We start from the raw sequence: 23,426 nt of genomic DNA, 5'->3' as shown, positions 1-23,426 counted from the left end.
ATTCCACCATATGTGTTTATGTGTTAGGCTTCATAATGCCTTTTAATGTTATGTTCTTTAAAAACAGCCACACTTTCTTTACAAATCAAGCATGTTGGCTTACTATCCTAGTCCACAAAAAAGTAAAGACCTGTCCACGTTTCTTGAAAGTTTCTACATTCAGAGTCCACTTTTCGTTTCTTAGGCTCTCCCATTTCATTAAATCACAAACGTTAAACAATACGGCACCAATGGCTTTGACATCAAAAGAAAACGACCCAAAACGATGCATCAGTGTCAAGAACACGGCTAGCTCAAGACAGTAGCAAAAGTTTCCAAGAATTAAAAATAGCTGTCAAGTTTTATCGCCATTGAAAAACAACACTTGTGTTCTTACAATAAAAAATATTGAATATGAATATTAGAATACCAAATCTAAAGATGGAATTCATCAAAGAATGAGTGAGAATCCTAACTTAAAGAGAATATTTTTTCAACATTCTAATTTTTTTATTTTTTTTTTTTAATTTAGTTCCAATGCTTTGGCGGGCCGGATAAAAGCATGTATCTGGCCCGCGGGCCATAGTTTGGGCATCGCTGATCTACCCTATGGATCATAAAAGGTCTAAAAGGGGCCGTCTTACACACTTTAGTCAGTAAACATGTAAAGAATTAATGCAATAATATGTTTCAAATCACCTCACCATGCCTTTGAGTGAATCCATCAATCTCAAATAATAAATAATAAAATTTTAAAAAATCTGAAACTGTGACAAAAATACAAAATTATTTTAAAAAGAATCACAATACAAAAAGATGGATAAAAGAAATGAAACAAAACACTTGCATTAAAAAAATCTCTTAAAAATATTTTTAAACCAGTATTTATTTTGATGACAATGCATAGAATAAGCAGATATAGCCATTACAAAACCACTCCTACAATATTCTAAACAAAAAAAAAGCAATGAAATAACTGAATATGTTAACAGTACTTCATCCGAGACTGATCCTTACAGTAGGTCTGACCACAGATCTGTAATGTGGCACTAAGTGGTAAGTTGAGACCAATAGCTCACTGCCATGTTGCATGTCTGGAGTCAGGTCTACTATAAGGATTGGTCTTGCTTCAACACAATGAATCGCTGAGTCCTTCAAAATCATTAACTGAGCTCAAATTCTGATGCAGACATGACACCAAGAGAAAGTGAAAAACATTTTTTTTGAACTCAAAGGCATTCAAAGGATTTCTAGTGAAAAAAAACATCAAATATAAGCAAGTAAAACAAAATAAAGAACCTGAAAAATTAGAAGTAAAAATTGTTAAAAAAAATAAACAAATCAATAATTGTAGATTGAGGTGATTTAACAACTTGAAAATTCACACATCTAAAATTTAAATAAATAGTGTATAAGTATAATTCTCACATGGAAAAATGGACACAAGAATCTCAACAAGAACAAACAAAACATACAGTGTATATAAGTCATTGTTGATGCTCATACAAGTGATCCTGAGAAGGAAAGATAATCAAACAAGGTAAGCAGTTATCTTTCTTTGCAGCTTCAAAAAAAAAAACTAAAAAATTCAAACCGATTAACTCAGTGATTACATTATCTGGCTTGTCAACAAAAAGCATTGTAAATTTTATAAAAAAGTCTGGTCTAGACTATGGGATTTGCTCTCTTTATTTCAGATTCAAAAAGGCTGATCTAGAGAAATTAAAAAATTAAATTAGATCAGATTAACTTTCTTGGAGTTCAAAGTAAGAATTTAGAGTCAAATATAAAATATTTGATCTTAAGTATATATCAAACTGTAAGAAATATTAATACAATTTTGTTTTAGCACAATGATTCATTATTGAAGAAAGTAACAATGGAGTGTGGGACTTGAAATTCACTCTTTATTAACAACAGCAGGAGCGCAAATACACAAGTTGAAATGTTAATATTATATTCCTGGTCCTTTGTCTTAGATGAAAACAAAAAAAAAATGAAAGAATTCTATATTTTCACTGAAAAGCTCTGGCCAGAAAAACTTGCTATGGAAACACTTCTGACATGTTAAGAGAGGTCATTGCCATCCTAACTTAGGCAAAGAAAACTATAACTCTTTCAGATTATGACACTGATATGATGGTGAGGATTTACAGATTAATAAGAAGCAGTGGCAAGACTGGGGTTGGTGACACCCAGTCTGGTTAACATATATGTTTAGAGAGGTCATGGGCATCTTTACTTAGGCAAACAATAGCCTAAAAGAAAATAGATACTCTTAAGTTATGAGGCTGATGCTGAGGTTAAAAGATATATAGAAAGCCTAAGTTAGTGTCATCATTGGGTGATATATAGACCAACATGTGGTAAGGATATATTCTATTCCCTACAAATAAATAGATTATAAATACTTCTTGCATAGAATAAGAAATGTAAGCTGTGTTTTATGGCAATAAATAATTGATATGTAGGTGAAGCATACAAAGTTAGCAAAAATCACTAACTACACAACATTACCATGGTAACAAACTAACATCAACATTTCATTTTAAAGGCAAGAATAAATACAAAAAATGTCAACCTTCCAGCAAAATCGTTGTTACTTTTTTTCTTAAATCACAGGAATACTACCAAACTAATTCACCATTAAAAAATGTAGGTGTGATTTTAAAAACAGCATTCATAGAATGGGACTTTCTAAAGAAAAAAAAAGTTGTTAGCTAGATTGCATTTTCCATAATTTTTTTCTTCCCATATGCTACTATCTGTAAATAAATCCGTAGATAACATGAACTAGTCTACAAGTACAGAAAAATATATATAATATATCTGAGTATATTTGAGTTATCATGTAACCAACACAATGACATGCTATCAAGGGTGCTGCGATGAGTGCAGGTATCTGCGGGATGTTGCACTGAGAACAGTTCTGGTATTCAAAGAGCAACAGGGGTTCCATTGGATGAAATTTTCATCAACGCCAGTTTCTAAAGAATTATTTTTTCAATTTCATGAGTTTCTACTCTCTGATGTAGCTGTAAATTATTTGAAACTTTTCCAAATCCAGAGTTTCTTTATATGTTAAATCTCATATAAAAATTGAGAAGGCACTAAATGTTATACAAAAGTATGTTAAAGAAACTAGCTAGTTGGATGTGTACTTAAAGTAACATATTTCATTTACAAGAAAACACATATACAAAGAAGTAATAGAATTAATTCACATTCAAAATCATTGAATTTAAAAAACAAAAAAAAAATTTCACTGTAGTTATTTCAAAGTATTGTTCTTTTTGAATTCCATTTCAAAGATGCATTTGAATGAAATAATTGATATAACATATTGAGCAGACCAAAAGTAACAAAAATATAAAAATAACTCTGAAGGCATTTTTCTCAACACAAATGTTACAATAAAAAACGGTATAAACAAATACAATAGCTTGCAAAATATAAAAAAAATTAAAATAAAATAAAACAGAAAAAAAAAGTGTAAAATGTCCACAACGCTTGAAATCTTTCGATGTTAAAATGTATTAAAATAAATTAATTTAAATTTTGGGAACCGGTATAACTTTTTGTTTTCCTGCGCCATTTGAATTATCTCCCTTGGGTTATCTTTTCACTAATCTGCCAGAGTCTCTCTGCATCTTCATCATTAAAAGATAATTTGGAAGCTGAGGCTGGCTTACAGTCACTAAAAAATATTTAGAAAAAATATTGAATTAATATGATAGTTGAATCTGGCTTGCAGCCACCAACATCTGGGAACCTATTCAAGGTCAGTTACACTAAAATAAATTTAGGAACTGAATACAAAACAAATATCAACAACATAATTAATAAGGGTATAAATATTTAAAAATTTAGACTAATGTTTCCAAAGTGGCAGACCTCCTTGGTGAAAAAGGAAGAGTGAATGTGATTTTTAAGGCTGCATTATCATGAAAATAAGGGGAAAGGGGAAGCAATATAAGGTTAATTGCAATTGTGGATCATTGTTTCTTTGTATTTATCTTGAATTATGCAATGAAAATTCAGCCTATAAAATGTGATGCTCATTTTTTATTTCAAAGATGTATACTAAAAGTAAGGTTTTTAATGACGCTGTTGTGTTACTTGTGACATTTTGAAAAAGCCGACAAATTTTGGCTTCATTAAAACTGATCAAAAGTAGACACTGGTTTATTCTGCACTTTTAAATGAACCAAACAATTTGAAAAATAATTGGGTGGAGCATGTTTCCAGTTGGGAAATCCTGGTTTGAATATTTCAATTTACAGCAACTTCACTACTAAATGATTTTCTAAGTGTTTTAACTCTTTCTCTCCTAATTAACAATATCATCGTTGATATGACCCAATAAATTAAATTAACTTTTGGTTTTATAAACATCCTCCTAAAATTCTATACCAAAAGTCATGTTTTCTGATTACAAATGAAAATGTTATTGAAGTTTAATCATAACAGGGCAGAATATACAAAATGTGAAAAACGAACAATTCTGTCAGAACATGGAAAATAATTATGGAGATAAAGAGTTAAATTATCAAAAATTTTTAATATGATCTTGAGATCATCCTCATGGCAGCTTGAGAGGTTATGGCCATCCTACTTAGGCAAACAATATATGTATGTATATATATATAAATAAAGAAAGTAAAACTTTAAGGTTATGAGGCTGATATTATGGTTAAATGATATATAAGAAGCATGAGTTTGTGTCATCATTGAGTGACATATAGACCATTGAGACTATTACATAAATGGTTAGTTTTTTTGTTTAGAATACACAATGATATCAAAGTGGAAATAAAAAATTGAAGTACACAATTTAATCTAATCTACTTATGTTAAATAAATACCTGAAATATTTTCCAGAGACTGTCTCCAAAGATGAATCTAATGCAGCATAGATTGTTGTCTGGGCCCCTTTGAATGCATTTTTGAAGAAGTATATTTTTATTGGTTTCAACAAGATTTTGAATATTGTCCAACTAAAGATTTTAAAATGTCTGAGTAGTTCTGTGTCAACTGAGCCAGGATGTAGACCATTCACAGTGACACCAGTTCCTGCAATACAAACAAAACAAAGTCAATGCACCAATGTTTAAATAAATAAAATACTACACTACAACTTTAGCACTTCATAAATAATAAGTTTACACAACAAGTTATGCCAGTCAGATTTTTTCGGTACCCAAGAAGTTCTGGGTATCTGCTTCTCATATCCAAAGTCTCACCCAGTGAGGTACAGTAGAATAGCCTAATGTGTCAGTACCATCTGTGTTATAGTTTAATCCTGTCCTCTATAATCTCATTTAGCATCTCATCTCATTACCATAGCTTGGACTTTTTCTTCCTGATGCTGCTGCTGCCAAAATTCACAGGCTTATAAATATTTTCTATCCTGATTAAGGAATGTTTTCACTTGATCTTTAGATTGAGAAATATTTTGTTGTAATTCTTAATTGTTCTGACCAAGGAATGTTTTCCCCTGGTCTTTCAATTGAGAAATTAATTCTAAACTGTCCTGATCTTTAGATTGAGAAATGTATTGTTGTAATTCTAAACTGTCCTGATCTTTAGATTGAGAAATGTATTGTTGTAATTCTAAACTGTCCTGATCTTTAGATTGAGAAATGTATAGTTGTAATTCTAAACTGTCCTGATCTTTAGATTGAGAAATGTATTGTTGTAATTCTAAACTGTCCTGATCTTTAGATTGAGAAATGTATTGTTGTAATTCTAAACTGTCCTGATCTTTAGATTGAGAAATGTATTGTAATTCTAAACTGTCCTGATCTTTAGATTGAGAAATGTATTGTTGTAATTCTAAACTGTCCTGATCTTTAGATTGAGAAATATATAGTTGTAATTCTAAACTGTCCTGATCTTTAGATTGAGAAATCTATTGTTGTGATTCTAAACCGCCTTGAGCATGATAGGTGCTTCCTAAAAGCTTCAAGTTGTCCTTCTGTGCCCCAACCAGTTTGTTCTTGTTAGGCCATAACTTGGATGAGTGCTTTGCCTCATGATGTTGTCTCTCAATATGAAAGTTTTCATCTGGTTTAAGGTTTTAGTTCAATTACCATTTATTGATGCCTCAGAAAGGACAAAAGTTTATCTTAACGGTATTATGTTGCATTAACATCTGTAGCATAATTGAACAGCTGATTGAGCTGATCAACTTCGGAGTGGCAGTTAGTGGCACACCAAACACATAGAGATCACCTAACCCAGCTTCCTAGCTTCTAACTGATTCTAGTTGTCTTGGTCTTTCATTGGTACAAGTGTGTATAGTTAACAAATAACCATCTGGTTTTTTATTTTCTGGCAGTCAATTTAATTCAAAAGTTTGAATAACAGATAAAGTTTTTTTAAACAGAAACATTATGACTTAATTTCTGCAAAGTTGTTTGTTTCCCAGGCTGATTAAGTAAGGAGTTTTTGTACAAATTTGTCCAAGCATATGAAACAAGAAATGTGCCTTTATCTTTGTGTCTTTCTGAGTATTTTATTAGGTTTTGTTTTTGTATTTGAGGATCATGGTTCAGTGTTTTATGTATAATTGCTACTTTAATTTTTAGTTTTCTATCCTGAAGGGTTTCTAAATTTATTGATTTTACTAAAGGTGTTAATCTAATCAAGTGTGAATATTCATTTGTTATGAATCTCACTGCTTTATTTTGAGTCAGTTATAGTTTCTTAATGGTTTTTTTTGAGTCTCAAAGGATGCATATTCTATTATTGTGTTAAGAACCTTAAATATTGTTGAAACATATTTGTTTTTGGCAGCATACCTTCAAGTCTTTTCATAAGAGCTCTGACATGTAGCATGTTTGCTAATTTACTCTGAGAGTAAGCCCTCACTGCACCATAGCTCCTTTCACTGTTCAGGTCATCAAAGTTCATTTGACCAAACATGTGCATCAAGCTGGACACAATCACAATCCTGCTGGGTGAGCACTGCTTCAGTTTGTCTAGCAGCAAGTTAGTCAGCAGAAAATGACCTATACAAAAGTAAATAAATAATGAAATTAAAATGGAGATTATTGACCAACAGGAGCCAACACAGTAAGTAAAAGTAAGATCTAAACAAAATCTATAAGGCTTAAAAAGTAAAAGTACCCTTTTCAGACCTTGGAATTGATGGTAGATGATTTAAAGGTCATTCATTTCTACTAGTAAAGTAAGTTCCATCCTCAGATCTTGCAATCCATAGGGCAGATAATGTAAAGGTCAACTGTTTCAATAGCCCACAATTAACAAGGGTGTAAAGTGGCCAGCACAACGAGCAACTGCCTTTTACTTTTTCCCTACTATTGTCATGCACCCATTAGAGCTGGGTGGACTTAAGGTCCCGAAATCTAAAATCCCAATCTTCACCAGGACTCGAACCCGGGACCCCTGGTTTGGAAGCCTAGCGCTTCATTTACTATTAATTTCTACTGATGAAGGTTAACTAGGGTGTCATGTGCTCAGCATAATGACCAATGAGTACTAATGTCAGATACTCATTAGAGTTGGGTGGACTCAAGATGCTCTAGAGGGCTATGAAGGTACTGTAAGCATTGGAAGAAGAACTACTAGCTTGCACTTAGCATATGTCATAGATGGCCTGTCAAGACCAGGAGAAGAGCTAGTTGACAAGATGTTGTGCAAAGACAAGACTTCCGCAGTGTATGGTATGCAAATCAATGTTGAAAAAAACACAAATTAAAGCCAAAAGGGCTTTAAAAGGGACATCAGTATTGGTGGAGAAAAGCTGAGAAGTGTCAGTAGTTTCAAATACCTCAGAGCTATTGACTCAGATAAAGACACCAAACCTGAACTACTGGCCAGAATTGTCAGTCCACAGCAGCTCTTGCAAAACTCAAAACAATATGGAAAGACAAAGGCGTAGCTCTTGACAATAAAATCAGACTGATGCACTCCCTGGTCATGGCCACATTCTTATATACTGAATGCAGAACTAGAGAGGAGGATCCTAGCAATGGAATTGAGATGCTACAGAAAGATCCTAGGTCTAAGATAGGATTAGTACTGCATTTGGACCCCATGCTAACCTACTATCTACTGTCAAAAAAAAATTCAAACTAAAACTTTATGGCCACATCACAAGGTCCAAAAACCTACCAGAAAAAAAGAATAGTCAGATAAAGTAATGGAAAGACAACATTAAAGAATGGACAGGCCTGTCCCTAAAGAGATTTATCAAAGGCAAAAGACAAGAAAGAAATGGAGAAAGGCAGTCAACAGACTAAAAGATAAGTAAAGTGACTTGAAATGGAGAACTCTCTGGCTTCCTTAAAATCCTGAAATTAAAAATCCCACTTCAACATTCGAACCAGGGACTACTCTGCTCAGAAGCCATGTGTTTAACCCCTCAGCCAACACACCCCTTGCTGCCTAGTAACCAAATATTAATTACAAAGAAAATTTGATCTGAATAAATGGATCCCAGTTTGTTTGTTATTTCATTTGTTCCAAAATGAAGTCGACCATAAGACTTCATAAAAAGAATCTGATATCATGAAGACAGTGCTTCATCTTTTTGTGAATTTATGGCTCAACAAGAAATACATTGGTTTGGGCACCTAGTAAAATGGTCATATTGCCTTGGTCAGCTGTCCTGCCATAGTCAGCGGTCATAAGTTTAAGAAAGAAAAAATTGAAACTAACCGAATTCAATAAGCATCACATCTGTTATAAATTAACATGCACACAAATTAACGAGCAAAATATATTTTAAAAACTCCTTATCTAACGTTTTTTTAAAGAAAAGAACTCTGCACTTACAACTATATCAATAATGTAGATGTTATATCCCTTATTCAAAATCAAACAATGGAATAAATTACCAATAATAAATTAACTATGTTTTGTTAGGTACAATGATATAAGATTGTTAAAAGTTTCAACATGATCTGAGAATGAGTGTGGGAGAAATAACGTGTTCAATTATCTAGGGGAATGAAACCATACATATTTAACCATACAAGTGAATACTGAAGGATTAAATTCCCTTGTTGGTATCAAACAAAATAATTAATTACTAGTAATTAGTTAACTAATTGGTTAATTTTTTAATTGATTTATGTCTTGTCTATGCCAATTGTGCAAAGTTTTAACATGATCTGAGAATGGATGTGGGAGAAATTATGTGTACAAACTTTTTACCAAATAGACACACCAACAGAAAATCAGAGTTGATAAAAGTAAAAAGCTTATATTTATATCATATATCAGAACAATGTTGAAATTTGAAAATTGAAGTCAAATGACACAGAGAAATGAGAAAGATTGTACTATGATCACAGTCAAGAAGTTTCTTTACCAAAGTGATTCACACCAATTTGCATCTCTAAGCCATCCTCAGTCTTTAGCTTTGGGCACATCATTATACCAGCATTGTTAATCAGAATGTCCAAGCGCTCCTCAGCTTTAAAAACAAATGAAGTCTTGCATTAGTGAAATGAGATTTTGAAATCATGTAAACACAATAGCATCAACAAAATAATCTTGACATCAAACTATAACAACATTTATTGCTTATCATTGAGCATCACAAATGTTGAGTAAAATAAAAGTTTCAGAAAAATTTGTTATACATCATTATATCTAACTGATTCTCGACACCTTTTCTAAGTAAAGGGCCTAAATATTAGGAGCTTAAAACAGTATCGTCATTCCTGAGGTATGGTTGGAGGGCTTTTTTTGAAGCTCATATGTTAATAATAATTGAGTGTGTTACGTGCGCATCGTAGTGTATATGTGGAATGGTGTGAATGCGTGTTGAATGGATAGAAGAACCAAAATGGAGGAATAGAAACAGCAAAATATTTACAGTGTTAATAAAGATTAAATTATTTATAAACTATGCTTTTGTCATTTTGTGTTAGTGTATCACCTCATCACATAGTAAGACGTAACAAAGTGGTTAGTGCTTTCTGTGCGGCACATTGAATAGGTCAGCCAACATCTGGAGAAAGTTTATTAAGCTATGTCCCAAAGTCAATGTGAAAGTCTTATCTTCTTATCTTATATATTACAGAAGTTACTTTAAGAAAGAAGATAATTATGTCCTACGCCTTTCATGTGTCAATCTAGTCATGAATGTTAATCTGCTAAGGTGTTGGTTTTCTTGGCTGATTCAGGAAACCCATTCCAAGCCAAGGATGAATAATAATAGCCTTACTCTATTATGAGATAATGGGTTGATATTGACTCAGTCTGTTGTTTTCAGGTTTCCATTAGAATGGAATACTGGATTGTCTATGATCTTGTATGCAAACAAGACCTGTCCATTTATCTAGTTTCGCTTTAGGATCTACCATTTTTGTTTTCCTCCTGATTTTAGCAATCAAGTCATGTCTAACCTAGAGTGTAACAGAAACATACCTTGCTGTTTCATTGTTATAATTTAAAAAAAAAAACAAGCAAAAAATTTTGAAATTACTAAATAAAAAAAATATCAATGTTTCATTTAAAATCAAACACAATTTTTTAATACTTCCAAACTCTGAATACAGAAAATGTACACAACTTCATGCTTGTTGCCTTCATTATTAAAGCCCCTTTGAAAACGTGCTGTTTATAATCTCATCCCTTTTAAAATGAATCACAAATAAACAGAAAGTGTTATAAATAAATTAACAGAAGCACTCTCATTGAGTTCGATAAATCATAATTGTTAACTTTTGACTTACTTTCATTGAAATTTTTACAAAACTCTCGGATGGATTTGAAAGATGCAAGGTCAAGCTTGTGCACAAAGATCTTATGATTTTCAGTTTCTTTTATTATCTCATCCTTGGCTTGGTTGGCTTTGTCGAGATCTCTACATGCCATGATGACTCTCCCACCTGTTGAGGACGAATTTAGTTTTAGACCAATATGATTATAAAAAGTTACAAAATTTAAAAAGCTAACAAACAATGTAGTGAAAAAAAATATTTGAAAGTCAAATACACATCAATTCAAACCATAAAAAGTGTCTATGTTTAATGTTTGAAATTTTATGTCAAAATAATTTTCATGTAAAAGTTTTTATAGTATTTGACTGTTATTGATTATTATTAATGTAGAAAAAAAAATACTGTCAGTAACTCATCAGTGAAAGCAATGAATTTAAATATTAGAAAAAAAAAAACATTTTAAGATCATATCATTTTACAAGCCACAAATTTTAAAAAGTCTTCAAATTATTTCTTTCTCTTGACTCATTATTTTGAAAACTAAATGTTTGCCTTAAAATGCTCAACGGAGATTGTTAAATAAAATGTATTTCAGATATTTGTATAATTAAAATATCATTTTATTTATTGAGTATTGCTAAGTTGTTGCGTACAACCAACAATCATATAACAAAACAAATAAAAATAAATCCACTGTTAATAATGTTGGAAAAAAAAATTCCACTTTTTAAATAAATTCTCTTCAATTGATAAAAGTGAGTCCATTTCTCTCTGCTTAAAAATAAACAAACAATAAATTAATACACATTACCTCGTCTGGCCATCTCTTTTGCTGTTTCTTTTCCGATGCCAGTGTTGGCTCCTGTTATCAAAACAGTTTTGCCATCTAATCTCTCCAAGCCTTTATAAGTGGGACCAGCAAAATGTAATCTGGAGAAAAACATTTCAATAGTATAAAAAAATATCACAATGTAAAGTATTAAGACAATGTTTAACCAGCAGAGCAGAAATTGAAATTCATTTCTTTAAAATAATATAAAAGGAGTTTTGACACTTTTAGTGCTGAAACAAATAAACTTCTTTTCTTGTTTTAAAGCTGTTTAATATGAAAGCAGTTTAGTGGCAGCGACCAGATTTTTTTGCAGTGTAGGTCATATCATTTTGTTGTATCACCCCAGTAATAATGTACATAAGTAAATTTGAAACATTTTAAGTGATACCAAACCACACATCACATGATTAGATCTAATAGGAGATATGTTTTTTTACAGTGATTCCCTCCTTTATAGGAGGAGATGAATTCCAGAACCAACCATGATAAATGAGAATCTGTGAAATAAAAAATGTTTATAAAGTATCATCATAAAAGGGTTTTATAAGCCCTCCACCTGTTTGTAGGCTACATCAACTTAGGTACTGTGTACTTACAGTAGACCTTGGTGGTCTGGGAAGTAAATGATAATAAAAAAAAAAAAAAAAGCTAATAATAACACTATACAGTAAATACAGTAAATAAAAGAAGATAATAGTATAGTAATAACAGATTAACATACCAACAAAAATAAACAATGTGACAATGTAATGAGCCAATCAGGCACTGGGATACATAGCAAGCAAGCAATCAATCTTGGTTGTTTACAATAGTTAGTAGACAAAGTGTTTCAGGTATGTGATGCTAGTTTTTATTTCAGAGTGTAAATATGCACTATTTATAGTAATTCATGCCGGATGTGGCAAAATAGGTACGTCACAGTTGGGACTGCATAGCCATGTAAAATACTGCACTAATTGGTTAATTGTTTTTTTATTCTTGTGTTCTCAGGTTAAAGAAATAATTGTGGGAAATTTCAATATTATTTTAGCAATCAAAAGATAAACATTTTTACCATGTCAACAAAGTGTTAAAAAAGTTCATGATGCTTTTATATTTTCATAACATTTAATATCTATTCAAATCATGTACTTCTTATTTGAATTGCATCCTTTGGATGTATCTTCTAATCAGCAAACCCTTGAACGCACCCTGTGGATGTAACTTCAAATTAGCAAACACTTGAATTGCACCCTGTGGATGTAACTTCAAATTAGCAAACACTTGAATTGCACCCTGTGGATGCAGCCAGGTGTTATGGAGTGGGTCCCTGGTGGTCAGGTCATGCACACAATATAGTAATTAAGTAAAGACATATACTGTAATTTTAATTTCATTATACATTATCACGATTAGGAATTAATTCTTTGTTTCGGAAATAGGGGAAGTTTTGACTTAGTGACAATGACATGACTTGTAAAAACAAGACAGAGTACTTTTAAGACACCTTAGAGATACGTAGCATTTTATGGACATATAGAGTCAGTTGAAAGTCAATGGTTCCCTTCATTGCTATTAAACTTGTTTGACATTCAGTATCAGCGTTGACTAACTTCTATTGATTGTTCGGCCTTTCACTGGTGTTATTGGATTACATATTACGTTCAGTGTTACCTCCATTTGGTTTAATTGCGCTAATACAGTCTTGTGTCATTTTTCATTGGCACAGTGCCAGAAAACTGTTTTGGTATGTTAGACAAAGTAGAGCAAGTATCAATGGGAATGGAACTACATTTCTATCTATCTGAAGATGTGAACAGCTCTCATACAAATGCTCAAAGGGACATCTGGCAAAGATCTTATGTCATAGCCTTCTAATGTGGATTTTGTTGGCATCTTATCAAGAAAAAACTACCTTACTAATGAACAAAAAAAACAATAAACTACTTACCGAATAAGAATTAAAATAACAGTTAATCCAAAGGTGGCTATGATCCAGTGACCTGAATAGCTTCTAGAAAATAGGAAAGAAAACAAGCAAAAAAAAAAAAAAGTAATTTTATATAAGGGACAGAACGGCACATTTACAGCCATAATTATCAATAATGTAAGATTAATTTTCTTATTTTCCATATCAAACAAAATTAAACACTAAGTAATTAATTTATTTTTTTTTTATTTTATTGTTAGCAACAATGATATAAGCTTTGTATAAAAAAAATAGTGACAAAATCTTTAAAAAACAAACGCTAACCAGTAAACTAGGGAATTAGTTTTATTTGCACATAAATATATTTAGAGAGGACAAGCTTACCCGGTATGAAAAATGTAGATAAGTAGAAAACTAAAGCAGCAATGCCAGAGGAGCTGAAGCATTATAGATAGATTCAAAGCCATGGTGCTGAGGGATCAGGTGAGGGAGCCTAAGATTTTGTGTTTCAGCAGTATGCCAACAGGAACTTTACTACTGGAAACATACAAAGCAGTAAAAATAATAATATAAAAGAATAAAAAGTAATTAGAAATTTTAAAAAAATATAAGAGGCTACATGTTGAAGACAACAGTAGTAGTGCATTACAGCCCAAAGAAGGCATGCTCTGCATCAATACAGCTTTGTATTCTGGTTTATCCTATGCTTTTTATCTCCATGTCCAAACTCTTAGCTGTTGTAGATCTGCCTCTGCATCATCAAGCCATCATATCCATGAACTGCCTTTGGGGTGCCTGCCTTTTGGTTTTTGTTGGTATACTATTTTCGCTCCTCTTTTCTCTGACATTTTTTCAAGGTAACCTTCCCAACATAATCTGTTCTTTTTTATTTCCATCACTATGGATGTGGGGGTCTTCATATTTCCAACACAATGGAAGTTTTTTTTAACATATTTAACATATTGTAAAGATTCTCAACTATTTAGGCTCTCTGCAAACTGCTCCATAGGACACCACCAACTTAAAGAACTTGACAAATCAGGGCTCAAAGTAATGTGACACTTTCATGTCCAACAAATCAAAGCCAATACTGAGAAATTGGCATCACATAACACTGACTGTACAAATACTTCAATGTTAACAGCTGTACTGTGTATCATTGTTGCACTGACTTCTCCGCCTCATCCCAGACTTGCACTGGGTTCAACTGTTTAGGACTGACTTCACACACTGGGCTCATTGTGTCAAACTTGATGGGTTGATCACATGACTACATCTGACGTGATGGGCCAATGTACTATTCACTACACAGATTCTTCCCAAACCGTTATGTTGTCATTCGTCGTGGCTGACCATCACAACTCATCATGGTTGACCACTCATATAGCCCTGGCCTGGGGCAATTTGCCATCTACACACGCACACTATTACCCTTATCCCCAACACCACCAGAGTTAAAACAAAATATTAGTTATCAAACTTGCAACCTGCTTATAGTGCTCCCCCATACCCCCTTGATAAATGGAACCTCCTGGCTCTCCAACTCCAGAAAGAACATTTTCTAGTATACAAAACACTATAAAATTATCGACAAAACACTATTTAAAAAAAAAATGGTCTATGTTTAATGAACATTTAATATGTTAATTTGGATTCTTAACAAATCTTAAATATTTATGCAAAATAAAACCTGAAAATTGTGTTATAATTATGTAATTAAGTTTCTTTTTCTATGTACAACCTATTTATTGACTAAGTGATACCTGAAATCTGGTTTCTATATAATTTTAAGAATATGTATTTAAACATGTAGATTACAAATAGGCTGCATGAATTGATCTACCAGGAGACAAACAATTTTTTTATTTTATTTATTTAATACAATACCATATTGTTTGTTTTTTTTTATGTCGAGGGTTATGGGATAGGAATTATAATACTAATTTATAGAGTTAAGAAACTTAGAAGTTAAGATAATTAATCTAGATCTATATTAGTCATTAAATTATTGTTAAAGTAACAATGTTTTATAGACCTATCAATTATATATAAAGTTTAATTTTTCTGTTTGATTTTGATAAAAAAATCTACAATTCTACATCATATGATTATGAATAGACTATTTAGTAATTAATAATTAATTAATGGGGTTGTTACAGATTTCTGAACTACTTTTCAAAAAGTCATGTAATGGTCTTGTTTACAATGGCTACAGGCCTTGTTATTTATAATACTTTTCAACAACTAATGTCATAAGATACTCACCATTTTTAACATGTTAAAGTCAACTGAATAAATTTATGAATAGTTCTATTATTTTATGCATGTTTATGAAGGAACAACTACTGCTAAAATTAGTTTTTTGGGGTATATCTCAATGTAACTTTACCATTGAGATAAAGCCAGGCCAACTAGCCTCTGTCATGAGTACTATGATTATGATGCAACAAACGATATCTATACTTGGTCTAAACCCAGTTAATCTACCTGACTGTAAGGTTCTATGTTTTTTGTTTGTTTGATTGTTATCCACAATCTATATCCATTTATAAATATATGTATATATATACTAAACTTTACCTATTTTTATAGCTATGTATTTCATATACAAGTAGTTCCTGATATATAATGCCAGTGCTTTTTTTGGGGTATATCTCAATGTAACTTTACCATTGAGATAAAGCCAGGCCAACTAGCCTCTGTCATGAGTACTATGATTATGATGCAACAAACGATATCTATACTTGGTCTAAACCCAGTTAATCTACCTGACTGTAAGGTTCTATGTTTTTTGTTTGTTTGATTGTTATCCACAATCTATATCCATTTATAAATATATGTATATATATATACTAAACTTTACCTATTTTTATAGCTATGTATTTCATATACAAGTAGTTCCTGATATATAATGCCAGTGCTTTTTTGTATAAAAAAAAAATATTTGCCGGTATTCAGTGATAGATTGCCTAACTTTTAACTATATATATATTAATAATAAATGTTAAAATACAAGAAAAGTAATAATTTTTTCCCCACAAAGATCTAGATATCCATTTTACTTATTAACCAACAATGAAAGGCTGGGGTAAGACACATTTGGCCTGTGTAAGAGTAGATCTAGATTTATCCTTGACTATCAGATGTGTTAAATTTATTCGCTAGAGAACTCAAGCCTATTACACACAAGCAAAAACACATGGCAGTCTTTTCATCTTTTATAGCAACTAGTCGACATATCAACTACACACTAGACTAGGCCTAGAGCTATCTGACCAATTCAACACACACTAATGGTCTGTCCTCCAACTTTTAGTGTTTACTTTAGGACAGAGAGGGAGGGGTGGATTTTTCTTATTATTTGTTCTCATTTTACATGTCAGAGGGTTCAGATTGAATCAGTAATCCTATATCTGAGGTGAATTGCGTAGTGGTTTCCAGATCAGACAGTTCTCCGTATAGTTTTTCTTCTATAGGAGGGTGTCGCACTTCAACAATAACAAAACCATGTTACATTCAGAGCTTGGTAATCATGAAGATGAGCGTCAAAAATTAATGATTCGCCAAAAATTTTTTTTAAAAAAGACAATTAATAAATATAAATTGTGTTTTTAAAAGATTTTCTTGTAAAACAGAGAACTTTTATATTTATATGACATCAACAAAAAGCATTAGCGACGTCAAGGTTGCTCAGCACACTGCCATTTTGTTTACAATGATGTCACAGAGGTGTTGCCAACTTAGTATTCTGAGATTTTCTTTTTGTTACACTTGCTTAAACCGGTGATGCACGCTTGTTTGTAGGCGTAAATTATATCATTAACTATATAAACTTTTTTTTTTCTAACAATTATATTAATAAAGTTGCAATAACACAAATATATGCTGAACTTGTTTTTTTTTTGTGTTGATTTGCTTTTTTTTTTGTTAAGTCTATATAGCCTAGATCTAAATATAAGATGAATATTATGTTTTGTTCTGTTGTATTTGAGTCACTGGTAAAATAGTAATCCTGTAGTAGTTTCTAATATTTGTAGGTGATTTTGGCCAATATAGTGCTAGAAAGGATGACATTGTGGCCCTCTTCTACTGAGCCACGGATAAAAGAATCGGCAAGAAGAAAGTCAAGCTGTAGTAGCCTTGTAAAAAAAAAACGTAGAAGGAAATCCAAGTCTAGTAACTAAGTAGGCTAGTAGTCGGTCGACCTGAGAGTTGTTAGAAGATTTTAGAAAAGTAGCGATGTAAAGAGAAGTGATTAGGTCACAGTAGAAGTGACGTGAGAATTTAAGCAATTATAAAAGTCTGTATGAAGTAATTGACTAGTTTTTTGTGTGCTCGTCTTTAATAGTAGTTAAGTATCTGGGCAACAAGCTGCTAAGAACATGTAGATTTCATTTCACATCAAGACATATTTCATTGTATATTTCATAGACAAGATATTTTGGGTGTTCATGGGCGCCTGCATGATTTTTTGCAGGGGGGATGCAAGTTACCACCTATGGCTCAAAGTCGTAGCTTCAATTCTCCTCCCCCCCCCCCCCCCCCAAGCATATTAAAGAAAAGAATTGGTGTCCCCTCGCCCCCCCCCCCACCTATGTGATATTAATTTCACTGTAAATGCATGACGCGTAGGACGTATTCATCTTCTTTTTTGAAGTAACTTCTGTATGATATAAGATAAGTAGATAAATAGGCCATTTGTTTCATGCTCTTGCTTCGTTTTAGGATGTCAACAAAACTGGTTGAACTGAGCATTAGTATTGCTTGAAAAGAGAGACGTTAACGAAGAAACTAACGAATCCAGATACGGACTGTAAAGCAGTGTTCTTTAATAATCCCAAAATCCAAACACATGTTTTTTTGCTTGGTGTGTCTCATGTCGACTACAAATTATCGGCAGCACTAATTCATTACCTAGTTTGTCTGCCAATAGTCTCGCCTTCCTCAAGATGCCATCCCTGAAGTGTTCCTAATCATGGTCAGTTTGGTTTTTGATTATGTCATTAATGTGACTGCTGGTGTGCTTTTGAGCGGCCATTTATGCTAAGATGGACAGACTGCAACGTACAACCCGGAAACTGGTTCAAGAACAGATGAATAATTGATTACAATTAAAACACACATCAGAAGCACACGAGATGCAGGCATTGATTACACATAAAGCAGTTTGTCTGATTTCACTTATAGTAGGCCTAACTATTTTAAAATGCACCAAACATGTTGTTTTGTTTGTTCGTAAAATGTTTTACATGTTTCGGATGTTCCTTCAGAGTTGAAGATAATTACTTCCTAGTCCAAACCTCTCGCAGGACGACACACACATGGGAGCGTGCAGGGTTTGAACCCTTGACCATTGATAAATCTGAACGACTACCCAGCGCGCAAACCGCACAACCAGGCAGCCATCCAACTTAAAGATCTTCTCAAATTGACAGCTGACTAGAATTTTCCCTCCAAAACAAAAAGAAAATAACATTTTATTATATTCTAGTTCTTTACTAAATATAATGATAGCTATAATTATGTGCAAATGAAAAAAAAATCGTCACGACTACGTGCTACAAAATTTTGAATTGCAAGCCCATAATAAAGCGTGCATGGTCGGACATGAACTACAGATTAGCTTATTCCAGTATATTACAATTATATAGCTTATCCTCATAAACTTTATTTCAGGGAAATCACTACATGCCAAGTTGCCTCGTATCAGAAGTTAATTGATTTGAAGGTGTAAAAAAACATGACAACTCTCTCGCGCGCTTAAAGATTGCACGAAACAGGAAAGGCTCAAAATTAACTATCAAACAATTTACAGCCCAGACACCAGAACATAACATCTGGCATAGGTTTCTGTCACATACTCGTTAGAGATTCAATGTGGCATGGAGTGAGTTAATAATCATTTGACTATCTCGTGCCTTATTTATGAAGAAATAATTGGTCTGTACTTGACCACGGGGTGAAAACCTAAGTTACCTTTTGGACTCCTGTGAGTAAAGAGATACGAGATGTAATATAAATGGGTTCTAAGTGATGTATTTCCATGGCTGGAGTTGCCAAGTTATTATGCACTATTTTATTATGATTATTAAACGTTTTGTCTGCTGAGACGATGCTTGCTTCTAAATATATGTGTTGAGGTCAAATTACTCAGTGAACATAGTGGCACTACGCAACAACAAAATTGATCAGGATAAAGTTATTTAATGTTTGCACAAAGAACATTTTAACAAGGTCAGAAGAGGCCCTAATGCTATACAAATAAACATTCGCGTTATCAGCATATGTCAAAGATATGACAGTTTCGAAACAGCTTATGGACCTGATGTAATCAGAAGAAAAAGGGAACATTATTGAACCCCCAACCCCCCCTGGCTACGCCTATGCCCAGTAGTGGTCTTAGGGGGTGGCAAGTGGGACAACCTTTCCAGCCCCGCGATTGGAGATTCCCTAGCACTGTCAGCTTCGAAAACCAGAACACTTCTCATATATACTCAATATCTTTGGAAATCTTTCCAGGCATCTTTATAATACCAAATACTATTTCTATGTAAGCTCTTAACATGACATAAACTTCAGCAGCACGAGGTTTCTGTACATCCCGTTAAGTGTGTGACTTTCTGGTTGGATTTAGCTCTGAGAATGTCAAATGGTGGCACAACGAATAACGTGATGCAAGAAAAATTAGAAAAGTAAAACTGCTGTAGCTCGCAGTCTTAACAAAAATTCTAGCGATTGTACAGTACCTTTAAGAAAACAACACTGCATATAATGGGAGAACATAGAAACAAACGAACAACGGTGATAGCCGAAGTCGACCCAACCATGCAAGTACATCTTCGAAGAATTAAGAACGCCGAGACTCAAGGGCCATTACATCGGGCATAGGATTCAAAACGAGCATATGAACATTAAGGCATCATAAGTAAAAGGGAACATTATTGATAAAATCAAACTTGCAAAATATTTTCCCGTCATTCTTGACTACACACCTGATGTTAGCCACAAAGAGCTGATGTCCCTTATATTGAGTTTTTTTGGATGTGTCCTGATGTTGACAACTTAACAGGAAAGGGTTTGTCAAGGCTTTTCTTGCTTCGCTGGTGAACCTTGGTCAGGACATCGCCGATTGTCGTGTCCAGGGATACAAATACAATGGTGTTAACTTGAAGGGAAAGCACCAAGGAGTTCAAGCACACAATATTCGCATCAACAATCGACCTTTTGCGCTCTTCTTGAGGCGACCATAATCTTAACCTTCAGAGTGTGTAGCAGAAATATTATTATGTAGCTTGTTGATTGTTCATGAACAAATGTCTTAATCATTAGTTACGTTGATTAAACTTTAAGGCAAAATCTTTCATAAAGTACATTATGTAATGTAGTCAAACGGCCAATAGTACAGTACATACGTAAGGTACTATGTTTAGTAACAAAAATAAGACCTACAGCATTAGAGGCGGACGAGACATTTAGTGATGTGATGTGGTATGGATATATTTCCTACACTTACGGCTTAGGGCCCCGCGCACTGCTAAGGCCGCCTCTGCCCATGCCTCCTTCAGTGAAGTCCAGTAGGGCGTCGGCGCCGTAGGCGCCATTATCCCGTTGATGGTTAGAAAGGCTGCTTTTATCCAACCACCAGGCCTGAACATGGGGCTCTTCACCCCTGTCCTGTCTGAGGCCTCCAGAGTGTCGAAGTCCGACAGCCATCAACAAATACAAGGCAGGACTATTACAGTAGGCCTACACACGCAAGTATCTTTTATCCATAAATTGTGTGAAGTCACCTTCCAGGAGCTTCTTGTAAACCAGAAGACCACGGAAAATCTGTTATAAGTTATAAAATAGTTTCTTTTTAATAATTTACACCTAGGATTAGAGTGGGTTCTATGACAGTGCGTGGCTCACTGCGGTCGCATAGGTTGCAGTGACCTAAGGCAGGCTCTGAAAAATATCGGCGTATGCTACTCACTGTATAATAATAAGCTTTTTTTTTTTTTTTTTACATAAATTAATTACCCTTTTTAACATCGTTTACCGTACTTTCAAAATACAGCAAGAGAAATAAATAAATAGAAATCGCTATATGACAAGCGTGAGAGACATAAAACGCTTGGGCTTGTGATAGCTACATATAAAGAGGATCGAGGTTCTCAACATCGGACTCAGAGTTGTGCTTACTGAGCAACTAAAAGCATTATTGAAAACATTTTCCCTGGATACCCCCCCCCCCCCCAGTGATCCTGAAAACAGATTGGACCATATAGTGCTCTGAGCATGCTATAAGCATGAAAAATGCTCTTTTTGAAAATAAAAACTATTTAAAATAATATATATGGAATCTGGTCTAGCAATTCATAAAAGCTATTTTTAAAAAAATCTAAATCCAGATCTTGTTCTATAAAATACAGACGTAGGTAATTCACAAAAAAAAAAAAAAAGAATTTACTCAGAGATTGTAATAATTCATAATTCAGTGACAATGAAAAGTAACATCTATTTAGCACACACACAAAAATGGATTGCAATAAATCTTAAAAAAAAAAAAGAACTATTTTATTGTGGTCTAAATTATTTTGTCTACCATTAATACATCTGTACATAATGGGTGTTTCTCATTTTTAGTTGGCAGCACTTAATGATGCCAAAATTATTTTTGATAAACAAATCTGGATTTAGTTTTGGCCAGGAAGAAACAACAAGGAATGTCGCGAAAAATAATTTTTGACGCTCACATTCATGATTACCCAGAGCTTTATTACACTGAATGACAAACAACTACACACATAGTAGAAATCACAACACGAAATATATGGTCAGTACACAGTCTAACAAATTAAACTATTAAAAAATTGATAACTAGATTCTCAAATTCTCCTATTATTAACAAATTATAGTTTACTGAATTAATTAAAACCACTAAATATTGCCTAAAACGCTTCACATTCTCACTTATAAACTAACTGAAACTAAGCACGGCATGAGATGTAAACACAACCACCACCCGACTTGGAAGAAATCCAATTAAACAACCCCATATAAGATGATAATTCAGATAATGCTGCCTATTTAGAGAATTTAGACTTAAATAAGTTTAGATATCTTAAAATCAAGATCTAGAGTCTTTATAAATAATATAACTATTTACATAGTCAATACAGATCTAGAGTAGAGAAGCAATTAACTAGATCTGGCAGGGTTCCCTAGACTGGGGCTGGGTAGCGGTAGAGTACTTATTTAACTTATGATATAATCTAAGTTATTACTACGTAGTACGACGAGATCTACTAGACTCTACTCTAGTTCTAGACTAGAGACGTAATTTAACCTAAATTAGCCTAAATAATAATACTCCAGCTAAAATCAAAAATCTTACAAATACACGTATCTGTAACACTAGTAATAGTACGATCTTGCCTTTGGTTTTATATTTTAGAGCTAATCTAGAATGATCTTCTTGAGGCTTAGAATATAGATCTAGATCTATAAAATCTATTAGATCTCTAGATCTAATCTAGAAAGCTAGACTACTGAGGCCTAGATCTTGTTTTACTTTGTTGTCAACCTAAGACCATATAAATTATATATAGGTCTGTGAATCTCGTACACCTATAAATGACCTACCATAACCACCTAGAATCACACACCTATATATTAATGCATTCTCATTAAAATCTTCGGACTTGAAGACAATTTCTAGATTATTATTTAGTAGACTGGACAAAGGGAGTGCTTATTTGGACGAGAAGACATACAGTTTAGATTCTATAAGCAAACATTAGGAAGATGGAACAGACACAAAATAGAGCAGTGAGATTCATAATAAACCAATTTTCCATTTTTGACTAGTAGGAAAGTACACCTTTAGTAAAATCACTAAATTTAGAAAGCCTTCAGGATAGAAGACTCAAAAGTAAAGTAATTATACATAAATACTGAATCATAATCTTCATATATAAAAACAAAATATCTAATAAAATACTCAGAAAGGCACAAAGATAAA

At 33.0% G+C, this 23,426-nt stretch overlaps 1 protein-coding gene across 5 annotated transcripts; it reads right to left on the bottom strand.

Annotated features, from left to right (window-relative positions):
- Window positions 1-847: 847 nt before the first annotated feature.
- On the bottom strand, window positions 848-22,998 carry LOC106075954 (retinol dehydrogenase 12-like). Of its 5 annotated transcripts, none has more exons than XM_056022240.1 (9): window positions 22,841-22,998; window positions 13,805-13,957; window positions 13,442-13,504; window positions 11,491-11,609; window positions 10,692-10,847; window positions 9,320-9,424; window positions 6,783-6,992; window positions 4,845-5,052; window positions 848-3,676 (listed from the first exon to the last, which is right to left on the bottom strand). In XM_056022240.1, exons 2-9 carry the CDS (start codon window positions 13,885-13,887, stop codon window positions 3,580-3,582), a joined length of 1,041 nt encoding a protein of 346 aa, XP_055878215.1. In that variant the 5' UTR covers window positions 13,888-13,957; window positions 22,841-22,998; the 3' UTR covers window positions 848-3,579. The 5 variants fall into 5 exon arrangements, with proteins under 5 accessions (XP_055878215.1, XP_055878214.1, XP_055878217.1 ...); XM_056022239.1 differs by having other exon boundaries at window positions 22,800-22,995; XM_056022242.1 differs by lacking the exon at window positions 22,841-22,998 and adding an exon at window positions 20,413-20,653.
- Window positions 22,999-23,426: the final 428 nt, after the last annotated feature.

The sequence above is a fragment of the Biomphalaria glabrata genome, chromosome 3 (genome assembly GCF_947242115.1).
Source record: "Biomphalaria glabrata chromosome 3, xgBioGlab47.1, whole genome shotgun sequence".
Taxonomy (NCBI): Eukaryota; Metazoa; Mollusca; class Gastropoda; family Planorbidae; genus Biomphalaria; species Biomphalaria glabrata.
This window is presented reverse-complemented; position numbering and strand designations above follow the sequence as displayed.